Source organism: Epinephelus fuscoguttatus, linkage group LG3, assembly GCF_011397635.1.
Source record: "Epinephelus fuscoguttatus linkage group LG3, E.fuscoguttatus.final_Chr_v1".
Lineage (NCBI taxonomy): Eukaryota > Metazoa > Chordata > Actinopteri > Perciformes > Serranidae > Epinephelus > Epinephelus fuscoguttatus.
In genome coordinates, this window is record NC_064754.1 from 20,734,222 (window position 1) to 20,746,894 (window position 12,673).

The 12,673-nt window shown below is 43.1% G+C and overlaps 1 protein-coding gene across 2 annotated transcripts in view; it reads right to left on the reverse strand.

Moving 5' to 3' along the window:
* LOC125884350 (polyunsaturated fatty acid lipoxygenase ALOX15B-like) overlaps positions 1-8,679 on the reverse strand; it is a 71,298-nt gene extending 62,619 nt beyond the window's left edge. For both annotated transcript variants that reach the window (XR_007448687.1, XM_049569250.1), the window contains exons 1-5: positions 8,523-8,679; positions 3,262-3,460; positions 2,618-2,672; positions 2,195-2,317; positions 1,971-2,074 (exon numbers count right to left, since the gene is read on the reverse strand). Coding sequence is in view for 1 of the 2 variants with exons in the window: in XM_049569250.1 (XP_049425207.1) it covers positions 1,971-2,074; positions 2,195-2,317; positions 2,618-2,672; positions 3,262-3,460; positions 8,523-8,675 (634 nt within the window). In the remaining variant the exon portion in view is untranslated. The remainder of the gene's footprint in view (positions 1-1,970; positions 2,075-2,194; positions 2,318-2,617; positions 2,673-3,261; positions 3,461-8,522) is intronic.
* Between the last annotated feature and the right edge of the window lie 3,994 nt (positions 8,680-12,673).

Genomic DNA, 12,673 nt, shown 5'->3' on the forward strand with positions numbered 1-12,673 from the left:
GGCAGCCCACTCTGACATCTCTCCACTTAGTGCATGTATAGGTCCTGTTTGTGCATGTGTGTGTTCGGACCTGGGTGTAATTGACAACAGAGTGAAAAAATTGAATTTCCCCTCGGGGATTAATAAAGTATATAAAATTTTAAAAAACATTAAAATTGATGACTAAACAGGGTTCAACGCTAACGCTGTCCGAAGTCAGTTTTTACTTGCCCTAAAAAAATTGTTTAATTTAAGCGGCTATCAAATGACAAAGACTGCAGTTATTTTTATGTTATGTAATCTTTATTCACACTGTATTTATTAATTAAAACAACATATGTCATGTATTGTAGCTTCATTCCTACACAAATATGACAGTGTCAAGGCTTAAAGTGAAAAATTTGTCAATCATTCTCCGTCTATAATTTTGCACCCTACTTGAGCCATGCCCACCTCTATTTATTTTTCACCCCTCTCTCCAGTTCTGCTGTATTAACAGGTGAAGCACACGCATGAAAAATAATTTTCACATGCGTGAAACTTTTTTGTATGCTTGCAAAGCACAGCCTGCTGGGATGTTTCTGTGTATCTACTGGCACCAGAAGGGCTCTTTAGGACTAAGTACATACAGTACATGTGTGCACAGTAATGAGCAGGTGAAATGTCTGTCTAGCTTACATATGAGGTGTCTCAAGATTTAGGAACATACAATTTTATTGAATATAATAAAGTAAAAAGTCACATGACATGCTGCTGTTTTGTGCTATGACCTATTTAAGTGTTGGAAGTTGTTATTTACGTGACAATGCCTGAACGCAACACAAGTTTAGTATGAGTGCCGTGCTACGCGCACAGAGCAGCGTGTTTGTCTGTGCGTAACAGCAGTCTGTTGGTTATTTACACACTGTCCATAACAATAACTCTGTCAGCTGACAAACTGCACCGGGCTCGGGGTCAGGTTTGGTCAGGAAAATGCGGCCCGAGCCGCTCTAGCGTGCTCACCTGTGTGTGTGGCGGAACTCCGCCGTGCGCGATACAGAGAGCAGAGGAGAACTGTTAACGCGTGACCATGTAGAGACAGAAATGACACGATGGCATAACACCATAAATAGTATATTGTTATGTTATATGAAGCGTCCGTCGCGCAAAATAATATCAATGGGGGCTGTGGGCAGGACATTGTTACACAGCTGTGCCTGTGACTTCAGGCAGAGAGACCGCTGCATCAGAGCAGAAGAGCACGTTTTAAAATACATTTATTTTATCAAATAGTTATAAACTTTTACTATTTTTAGCAACTTGCCCGATTGGGCAAGTGAGTTGTTAGTTTACATGCCTGACCGAGTTTTACTTGCCCCGGGCAATCCGGCAATCCTTATTGTTGAGCCCTGCTAAAGTTACTTAGTATAGTAATTAAAGGGATACTTTGTAAATTTTCAACCAGGTCTGTGTCACTGCAGTGTGAGGAGTGTGTGCAGATGAACAATATTTAGTTTCCCAAATACATGAGCACATATAATCATCTGGCAGAAATTTAGTTGGCAGACAGGCAGGGAGCACTGGGAGCTGGCAGCACAGGGGAAACCTTAAAACTTTGCATGTCTTTTTGCTGAGTTTCTGATTTTCCTGTAATGCCAGTGCTCACACTTAATTTGAGTTTCATTCAACACTTCTGTTTCACCAATGCTTAAGTTCGTCATCTTTTTACAGCCATTTTTTCCCTGCTGTTATTACTTTTTTTGTATTTACATTTATTTGTATGTTGTTGTTTTTTTAAATTCTCATCATTATCTGTCTTTTTTCTAATTTTTTTTGCATCTGATCTCTTGTCTGGCCTTTGGCATTACTGTTTGGCCTCTGTCTGGGGTGCTTTAAAATGTATTCCTCTTATTATTATCATTATTATTATTATTATTATTACTACTACTACTACTATTATATCCTGCATACAGTATCAACTATTCAATTGAATTACCATGATAACAAAGTACCTGATAAGTCAGTCCGTTTGCCAGTGAACACCCTCTTGATATCATCAATACAAGTCCAGTTCTCCTTGGAATTAGCAAATCCTGTCAGCTTCAGTTCAGCCAGTCTACAAAAAAAAAGAAAAGAAAAGAGTGAGTTCATTATGATGCCTTTAATCATTTTGAGAGGCAGGTACTTAGTTACATAGATAGATAAATAGATATCTGACAGAATCTGAGGACTTCACCCAGTAAATGCAGTGTAAATAAACTCTGCTTTCTTAATGAAGGAGAACTGGACCTCCAAAGGCAGATCAGAGAGTTGTTCTGCCTCCATGCAGTGGGGTATTCCCTCTATATGCTTACGCCAGCTGGGAAAATAGAGAAGAGCAGAGTGGTGAGGAACTGTGGACAGTCTGGATACCAGTGTATCTGCAGTTGTTATTTAGAGTGTGCAAGCATAATGTACTAATGTTGAAATTTTAATATTGAAAATTAACTGATATTACAGTGTAATACATTTGATTATACCCTGGCAGGTAGCTTAGCAAAAAGAATAGGTTAGCTATTCTATGTCAGGAATATATTCAACCGAAGGTGGAGGAGGTTTGGATGCACGTTAGTTTTGGGGATGCGTAAAGTTCAAATGTGAATAAGCTCTTAGCTCTTACCAATAGTCTTTCTCTCGCTGTTTCAGCTCGTGCAGCGAAACTTTTTCTGGTGTATCTTCAAGAAAGAACCACAAAAAGGTTTAAAATTGTTCATATTTACAGTATGTCTGACTTAATTTGCTTCAGCCTCTGTATTGTCCAGCCTGCGGAACTTGCCTTTCTTTTAGCTGTCTTTCTAGTTCTAGCACCATTCTGTTACCATCCTTATTATATATTTAATTTAATTAGTATTTAATTGTTTTTTCTTGTGATATTATTTTTTTCTTGACATTATAATGTTCTCCCGTTCATGTTCTCCCCGTGTCACCGTGGGTTTTCTCCGGGTACTCCAGCTTCCTCCCACAGTCCAAAGACATGCAGGTTAATTGGTGACTCTAAATTGTCCGTAGGTGTGAATGTGAGTGTGAATGGTTGTCTGTCTCTATGCGTCAGCCCTGCGATAGTCTGGTGACCTGTCCAGGGTGTACCCTGCCTCTCGCCCAATATCAGCTGGGATAGGCTCCAGCTCCCCTGCGACCCTCAAGAGGATAAGCGGTTAGAAAATGGATGGATGGATTATAATTATTATTACACTAACATTCTTCATCATCAGTTGTGGTCCGTGAACAACGTACAGGATGTCAGACAAGCAAATTTCCACAAACCTTCTCCCTCACTGAAGCGGTGCACCCTGCTCTCAGTGATCCAGCAGTAGATGGGAAAGTTGTAGGTGTCTCCCTCAGGGGATTTCACTTCCACCTTTTCCGGGAACCAATTGTCGTCAATAAGGCGAGACTTTTTCTCTAGCTCTATCAGTTTCAGCTTTCCAATGGAGACAGGGCAGGACACAGTAAAGGTAGACACCTGGAGTAATGACAGAAATGGTGTGAAAACAGTTTTACACGAGGAGGAATGTAGGAAGGTGGATAAAATAAAACTTGTGCAGTGTGCACAATATGTGCACTACATAAAATAAACCTTTTTTTTTTTGAGGCTCACTGTGGGGATTTTGTGTTGCATCACCTTTGTGGCTGGAGGTTGATTTGAAGAGCGGCCTATATTCTGTTTTTGCTAGTGGCACAACCAGAAAGTTTTCACAGGGGCGGCCACTAATACCCTTTTTCCATTGAGTAAAGCCATGCCACGCCGACTATTTGTTTCTATTGTCAGTTTAGACGCACCGTGACACGCCAAGCTGTGCCGGAGACGGACCCTCTGTGGAGTAGGGCCAAAAGCCCGCCCTCAAGCGGGTAGTGGTGACGTCTCGCCGACAGCAGCCAATGCCCCTACGACCCCTCCCCCCAAACAAGTGTGTCTGTTGCCAGACTCTACTCACCTCTGTCTGCAGGGGTTTTTAAAAGTCTGTGTGTGTGTTCAGCTCTCAGTATATTTGTAGCATCTGACTGAATCTCTGTGGTTTGTAGTTTAGTTTCTCTCCTGCATCCTGTTTTTACTTTAGATATCTGCTTTATTTTATTGTTTTAGTTGAGCAAATACTGATTTATTTTTTAACAAATATTTAAAGTTAACTTAGCATTTTCTAAAATGTCTTTGCGTTGCACTGTCCATGTCTCTGAGGACTAACAACCAGTCTAAGCTAAAGTTTTGTCTTCAGCAACTGTGTGTTGAACATGGAACCAGAACAAAAAGGGATTGTTCCTGTTGCTAAAAGTTGATATGAGAAATAAAACCACAAGAGTTTCACGATACATAACCGAAAAAGTATCAAATCAGAATTTGCAGAAGAGAATGACACCTTGACTGACAGGTCTGTTACTCAAAGTCAGTACGTGATATCCCTGTCTTTGCCCGTCTGACTTCATTCTCAACCTACAGTAGAAAATTGCTCATTGTAAAATTGTCATGTTCCACTGTTTGTTAAGTATTTTATTTTCTCCCTCATGTTTCATGTCTTGTCTTCCTGATTTATTTTGTGATCTAATTCACTTCTGGTCTCCGTGTTCATTGACTCTGGTGCTGACGCTAACCTCATGAACTCTTCTCTCGTCAGGAGACTGGGGCTCAGAAAATTCGCTCTTCAACACCCCCTTGAGGTTAAGGCCGTAGATGGCACCCCCTTGGGCAGGATAACTCACTGTGCACAGTCTGTTAAGCTAATTTTCCCTGACTTTCACACCGAGATGCTAAGTTTCCATGTTTTTGACTCTGTGGCTCGTCAGGTGATTTTTAGGGCACCCCTGGCTTAAAACTCACAACCCTGAGTTTGACTGGGACTGTGGGAGGGTTACCTCCTGGGGACCCAAATGTTCTGATTCCTGTCTTCCCAAGTCCAGCAATGTTGCTGCTGTTTCTGACCCTATGAACCCTGACCTAGTTAATGTGCCACCATGTTACCATGACTTAGCTGAAGTTTTTAGTAAAACTAGAGCCAAGTCCCTGCCGCCTCATCGTATTTATGACTGTGCCATTGATCTTTTTCCAGGTAGCACCCCACCCAGGGGTAGGTTGTTCTCTCTCTCCGCCCCAGAACGCAAAGCCATGGAGGACTATGTAAAAGATTCCTTCACCGCCGGAATCATCCGTCCCTTCTCATCTCCTGCTGGAGCAGGGTTTTTCTTCGTGGAGAAAAAGGATAAGACCCTCGGACCCTGCATAGACTATCGTGGCCTCAATGACATTACTGTTAAGAACAGGTACCCTCTCCCCTTCATCTCTACAGCCTTCGAGTTGTTGGAGGGGGCTACAGTTTTCACCAAACTCAACCTCTGTAATGCGTACCATTTAGTTCGAATCAGGGAGGAGGATGAATGGAAAACAGCTTTTAACACTCCCACAGGCCACTATGAATATCTTGTCATGCCTTTTGGTCTCACTAATGCTCCTGCAGTATTTCAGAACCTGGTAAATGATGTACTCCGTGATATGCTTAATGTTTTTGTGTTTGTCTACCTAGACGACATCCTGATTTTTCCCCCGATGAAGAGACCCACACTCACCATGTCCGCTCAGTGCTTCAGCGGTTGCTTCAGAACCAGCTGTTCATTAAAGTGGAGAAATGCGAGTTTCACAAACCCTCGGTCTCATTCCTCGGGTTTGTGCTTGCTGAGGGGGATGTCAGGATGGATCCCGAGAAAGTTTCCGCAGTTGCGGATTGGGCCACCCCCAGTTCACGCAAGGAGGTTCAAAGGTTTTTGGGTTTTGCCAACTTTTATAGAAAATTCATTCGTAACTATAGCACTATAGCCTCACCTCTGCATGACCTTTCCTCTCCTCACAGACCATTTGTCTGGAGCCCCGAATGTGATGCTGCATTTCAGGGCCTCAAGAAGAGCTTCACCTCCGCCCCTGTTCTCATCCTCCCGGACCCCAGCCAGCAGTTCGTGATGGAGGTAGACGCTTCTGACGTCGGAGTCGGAGCGGTCCTCTCACAAGTCAATTCCAAGGATGGTAAGCTGCACCCCTGTGCATATTTGTCCAAGAAACTGTCTTCCTCAGAACGAAATTATGATATTGGGGACCGCGAACTGGTGGCTGTGAAGGTGGCCCTGGAGGAGTGGAGACACTGGCTGGAGGGAGCTTCCCAGCCATTTCAGGTTCGGACTGATCACAAGAATCTTGAATATTTAAAAACTGCTAAGAGGCTTAATGCGAGGCAGGCTAGATGGGCTATCTTTTTTTAGCCGCTTTAACTTCACGCTCTCCTACCGACCAGGTTCCAAGAATGTTAAACCTGATTCCCTGTCTCAAATATTTTCTCACGACCATGTTGACCCTGAACCCAAGACCATCTTACCTGAAACTTGTTTTGTTGCTGTGCTTTCTTGGGAGGTGAAGGGTAAAGTTAAGGCGGCGGCCGAAGCTGTCACCATTCCCCCGGAGTGTCCTGACGGCAAGCTTTTTGTGGTTCAGCCCCTGAGGGGGGAGGTGATTCACTGAGCTCACACTAATAAGACTGTCTGTCACCCTGGTATCAATAAGACATTATTTGTGGTGCAACAACGTTTTTGGTGGCCTAAAATGGCTCAAGATGTTACTGATTACGTCAGTGCTTGCTCTGTGTGTGCCAGTAATAAGGTTTCTCACCAGAAGCCCTCAGGAGAACTCAGGCCCTTGCCCATTCCTCAACGCCCCTGGTCCCACATCTCCATGGACTTAGTCACGGGGCTACCCCCCTCTAACGGTAACACTGTGGTTCTGACGGTAGTTGACAGGCTGTCTAAGATGGTACATTTTATTGCTCTTCCCAAACTTCCCTCAGCTAAGGAAACGGCTGAGGCCATGATGTTTAATGTTTTTCGGATTCATGGCTTCCCCAAAGACATTGTTTCTCACCGTGGCCCTCAGTTTATCTCACGGTTCTGGAAGGAGTTCTGCAGCCTGCTTGGGGCCACTGTCAGCCTTCCTTCCGGTTTCCATCTACAGACCAATGAGCAGTCTGAGCGCCTCAACCAGGAGTTGGAAACCGGTCTTCGCATCACCGCATCCCAGAACCCTGACACCTGGTCACAGAAACTGGTTTGGGTCGAGTTTGCCCACAACACTCTCCCATCTGCCTCCACTGGTTTATTCCCATTTCATATTGTTCATGGTCATCAACCCTCTTTTCCCCACCATAGACTCGGAGTCCTCGGTACCCTCCGCATTGGCCTTGGTGAAACGCTGTAGGAGAACCTGGGAGCGAGCCCGCCAGAACCTCCAACGGCAGTCCAACATCTACAAGGCAGCCGCGGACCGTAAGAGGACACCCGCTCCACGCTACAGAAATGGCCAGAGGGTGTGGTTATCCACCAGGAACCTGCCACTTCGGGTGGAGTCCAAGAAGCTCGCTCCCAGGTTTGTCGGCCCATTCCCCATCGCCAAGGTCATCAATCCGGTCACAGTCCCGCTGAAACTCCCAAGGTCAATGTGGGTCCACCCCACGTTTCATGTCAGTCACGTCAAGCCTGTCAAAACCAGTCCGCTCGTCCCTCCTACCAGACCCCCTCCGCCCGCCCGGTTCATTGATGGTGAACCGGTGTTCACCATCCGGAAGCTCCTGTCTGCTCGCCGTCGGGGCCGGGGGATCCAGTACCTCGTCGACTGGGAGGGCTATGGGCCCGAGGAACGTTCCTTGATTCCGTCGAGATTCGTCATGGACCCCTCCCTCATTCGGGACTTCCATGCCGCCCACCCTGATGCACCTGGGCCTTCAGGAGCCGGCCCTTAAGGGGGGGTACTGTCATGTTCCACTGTTTGTTAAGTATTTTATTTTCTCCCTCATGTTTCATGTCTTGTCTTCCTGTTTTATTTTGTGATCACTCACCGCTGTCTCTGGTCCAGGTTCCTGTCTGCCCTGCCCCCTCCCCGTCTGTGTGCACCTGATCCCTGATTGTGTCTCCTGCACCTGTATCTAATCACTCCCCATCAGCCCTGCATATATTCCCTCATGTGTCTTGTCTCGTTGCCAGTTCGTCGATGCTCTCTGCTCACATTCCAGCGTTTTTCTCAGTCATAGTCATAGTCATAGTGTGTTTGATCCTTGCCTGTTTTTTGACCTTGGCTTTTTTGCCTCACGTCTTGGATACCTCTGCCTGGTTTGTACTGCTTCCTTGTGTATTGACCGCTGCCTGGAATAAATCTTGTTTTACTGTGTGAAACCGGTCTGAGTCGTGCATTTGAGTCCTGCCTTTTCTGTGCCAAAGTTCATGACAAAAATTAACTCAGCAACAAACCTTGAAATATGTATTTAGTCATTAGGGCTGAGAATGTGTTACTGATATACTGTACTTCCTTTATATCATATAAAAAAAATGAATTCCCAAAGTTATGTCTTTTACTCCTCCTCTATAGCCCATGACTGTCAAAGAGGCAGAGGTGCAGAAAAAACTTGGGATGGCACATTCAAACCTATCTCATAATCTTATATAGATAGAACTTGCTAAGCATGTTATAAATTTAAACTCAGAGTGTGATATTTCAGACTTACGGCTCCATGGGCGAAGGATAAATCCCCTACTAAGCTTGCCAGCCGCTTGCGTTTACTTTCGCCATCATTTCCTACCAGTTTAATGAAGACCATGTCAAGAGTGCCGGCAAAGCGGAGCTTGCCAGTGTATACGGTCACTTCATAATTCGCCATTTTCACTCTGGAATAAGAGAATAATAATGAGAAAGCATTCCTTTATAAGTCCCTCAAGGAGAACTTCAGTTTCTTAACTCTGGTATTATTTTACACATTATGCCAAGGCGTTAAATACACACATGTGCACAAACAGGACCTATACACATTCATTAATGGAGAGATGTCAGAGCCAGGTCGGAGGTGAACTTGCACCTCTCCAGCTGAGCTACTGCAACCCTAACCATTCTCACCACTGAGTAGGTTAACTGTCACGAGACGAGACTGAGTGCAAAAAATAAATACTGGCATCACAATGAAAATAGCATTAGTAAAAAGTATCTTACAATATCTAATATCATATTTGTTTTCTCTCACCAATCTATTTCAGTCTAGTAATTGCTAACTGGAAAAAAATAGAAAGCATTTCTCACTTGTTTATGAGACCAAGAAGCTCCTTTGGTGAAGCTGATCACTGATTCATCTATTTATACATACAGTTTTGTGGGAGTGTCTAATCACTTAAAGGAAATAGTCAGCCCTGCTGATGAAATGTTGGACATGTATGACCACTTACTGAGCATGCAAAACAACAGAATCACCATGCAAATAATGACAAACCAGCTTAAGTGTGAGACCATCACAGTTGGCTAAAAATATTAATTCTCATGACATGTGTTAACAACAACAGAAAAAATGTTCACCTGCACAGTTTATCCAGATTGTTCAGATAGTTAACAACTGAAACATGATAGTAAACAGTTTCTATCACATGGAAAATAATTACAGTAGAATATTGTGGAGTTGGCGGCCGTCGTATGACGGAGTGTCACAGAGAAACTGACTCAGTATTTTGCAAAAAAGATCAAAACTCGAAAGGTTCAATACAGTTACACGTATCAACTCAAAGAAGCCATTACCGTCAAAATAATTAGTCCACCCATCACAATTTCTGAGGAAGAGGTGGGTGCAGATAGGTGCGGCCATGGATGAATGCCATCATCCAGCCATTTCTTATTCAGCTCTGGCTGAAGGAGAAAGATTACAGCAATCATTCGGGCACACAGCAGATAGACTCTGATAGTGTTTGTGGGCTTTCCAGACACAAGACATTCACATGTGAAAGGCAAACAGGCCTGCACCACAAAAACTAAACAGACAGACTGTGTGACAGACTACATTACATCAATAAAAGAGTGCAGACGTCTGCCAAGGCCAACAGTCCAGCCAACCATAACCAAGTATGTCTGGCTATATTAGCCTCATGTCAACATACGGTTGTGCCTAGCTGAAGCCTCATCGTATCAGCTGAGCCAACTGCATCACTGAGCAGAAGTGCATCTACTGATGAACAAGAGCCTCATGCTCATGGCAGCACAAGATGTAAATAACAATGGTGTCCTCCTCCGCTGAGCCCTGACGTAATAACTAATCTCTGAACAGACATCGGCATATGTACGAAGAATCTGTAAATGGTAAATGGACCTGCATTTGTGTAGCACCTTTTGTAGTCATCTAGACATTCACCCATTCACACACTGGTGGCTGAGGCTACGATACAAGCCACCAGTTTTTAACACACTCACACACCGATGGAAGCATCATCGGGAGCAATTTGGGGCTCAGTATCTTGCTCAAGGATACTTCAACATACAGACTGGAGGAGCCAGGGATCAACCTGCTGATCTTCCAATTAGTGAACGACCCACTCTACCTCTGAGCCACAGCCGCTCTGTAGGCAACAGATTTTGGAAGTGCTCTGGTTTCTGTTTTCTGCTCCATTTGTAGCCTGAGTAGTTTTGACCAATCACATGTGAGTGGCAGGTAAAAGTCCATGTGGAGAGCAAAAGAAGAAGGCATTGGCCGAAATGTGTATTCAGAACCCACTGGCTGTCATCTGATGACAGTGTAGCGTTTTATTTGCTTTTTTTTTTTAATTTATCTGCATCCATATGTAGACATCTGTTTAAAGAGATTAGCCGAAATGAACAACACATAGAAGAGGAAGTCTTAGTCCACATCCACAGACTACACTGAGTCTTCCAAAATATTGGCTTTCCTTCAGTGGTGTGGATTGTGGAAGACCAGCACGGTGATGCAGTTGGCGAGTGAAGTTGGTTAGAAAGAAAATAGTTCCCACATGGAACTGCTCACAACAAGGTCTTTGAATTATCTCTAGTATCCGGGCCATGATTTTTTGGAAAGAGACGTTGCTGATGAGTTTTTCTAATGTCTTTTTTTCGGGGTTTAAGCATGTCAAGCCGAGTGCCAACTAGCTCTATTATATTCAAGAGAAGGCAGACATCTCTACGGCCGATATCTCCACCACTCTGCAACTCACATCAAAAAATGTAGACTGATAAACAGCACTGCAAGTAAGAAGAACATACAAAAACAACACACAGCCTACATAAATAACTTGAATGTGGGTGTGTTTGCATAATGCTGACACTTCTTTTACTTCTAAGGTTCATTTCCTGGAACCACCACATGTTGCCTTCAGGCTCCACTGATAACAGCGATATTTCAAAAAATTGCACTCCTGCCTGATTGCTTTCTGAGGAAGAGGTGGGGTGCAGATAGATGCAGCCGTGGATCAATGCCACTGCCCACCATGCTGAAGCTGAATGAGAAAGATTGCGCCAGTCATCTGGGCACACCGTGGATATTTGCTAACAGTGTTTGTGAGTGTTTGGACACAATGCATTCAGGCGTAAAAGGCAGGCCTGTGCCACAAAAACTTAACGAAGACAAAAAGCCTGTGTGAAAGACAGCATCACGTCAATTATAGCCAACTAGAACCGCACTCAGAGAGCAAGTGATGTTTCAGTTGTACCCATTCTCCCATGAAACCACTGTCCCTGAGTGCTCCATAACTGCTCTGTGTATGAAGTTTGAGCAACTACATTTCAATCAGGAGAGACCGAATAATGAAGTAAATTTAATATTTAATAGAAAATATGAGTGTTTAGATCAGCAGATGCTTTGTGCTGATTAAGATTTAACAGAAGTCTTTAGTGCTTGGACAGCAGAATGAGATATTTTGTGATCAAGTGACGTCTGAGTGGCAGCAGGATAAATCCCCACACGAAGTCCAGACACTGGTGGTGGTGGTGGTGGTGGCTGCTGAATACTTACATTATACTATTCTAATACTAAAGGTATACTACTGTTATACTTCAATTGCACTATTTTTATCCTTAATACATACTCAAATTATACTTTGCCTATACTTACAGTACACTACTCCTACACTTACATTATACTTGAATTGCACTATTCATGCACACAAATTATACTTTGCATATACTTAAAAGTACATCGCACCTATACTTACATTATACTACACTTATACTTCAAGGTATACCATGGCTACTCAAAGTATACTATTCTTTTACTTACATTATACTATTCCTATATGTACAGTAAACTAACCTTATACTCACATTTTACTTTTCTTATACCCAAAGTATACTCCTCTTGCTCAGTGTACTACTCTTATGTTTACCACACACAAAGGTATATACAGTAATTTATGAAAGTATACTTTGTAGAATATTGGAAATAAACATAATTAATACTAGTCCACAAGTCTGATTATTTACCTTGAAGACACTCGAGTAAATGTAGAAAGACATCTCAGACCCTTTCATTATTCAAAACAATAAACTTTATTTTTCTGAACTGAACAACTGAACTTGGGACTTTTTTTTCATCTGAACATATAAACTTTCCCATATCTACAAACACACTTTTGAACAAAAACAGCAGAGGAATAGTTTATGTTATACAGCTATACAAGTATACACCCACAAGCCAGCTGTAGTACAGTGCAAGAATACACAAGTGCAGGCAGGGCTTCTATATACTTTCTATACAAGTATAGGCTAAATATACTTGCATGTAAGTAAAAAGTATAGGCAATATATACTTAAACTTTTTCTGTGTACTTGTCAGTATAAACTAAGTATACTTTTGTTTAGTGTATCCCCGATAGTACATTCAAAGTAAACTGAAGG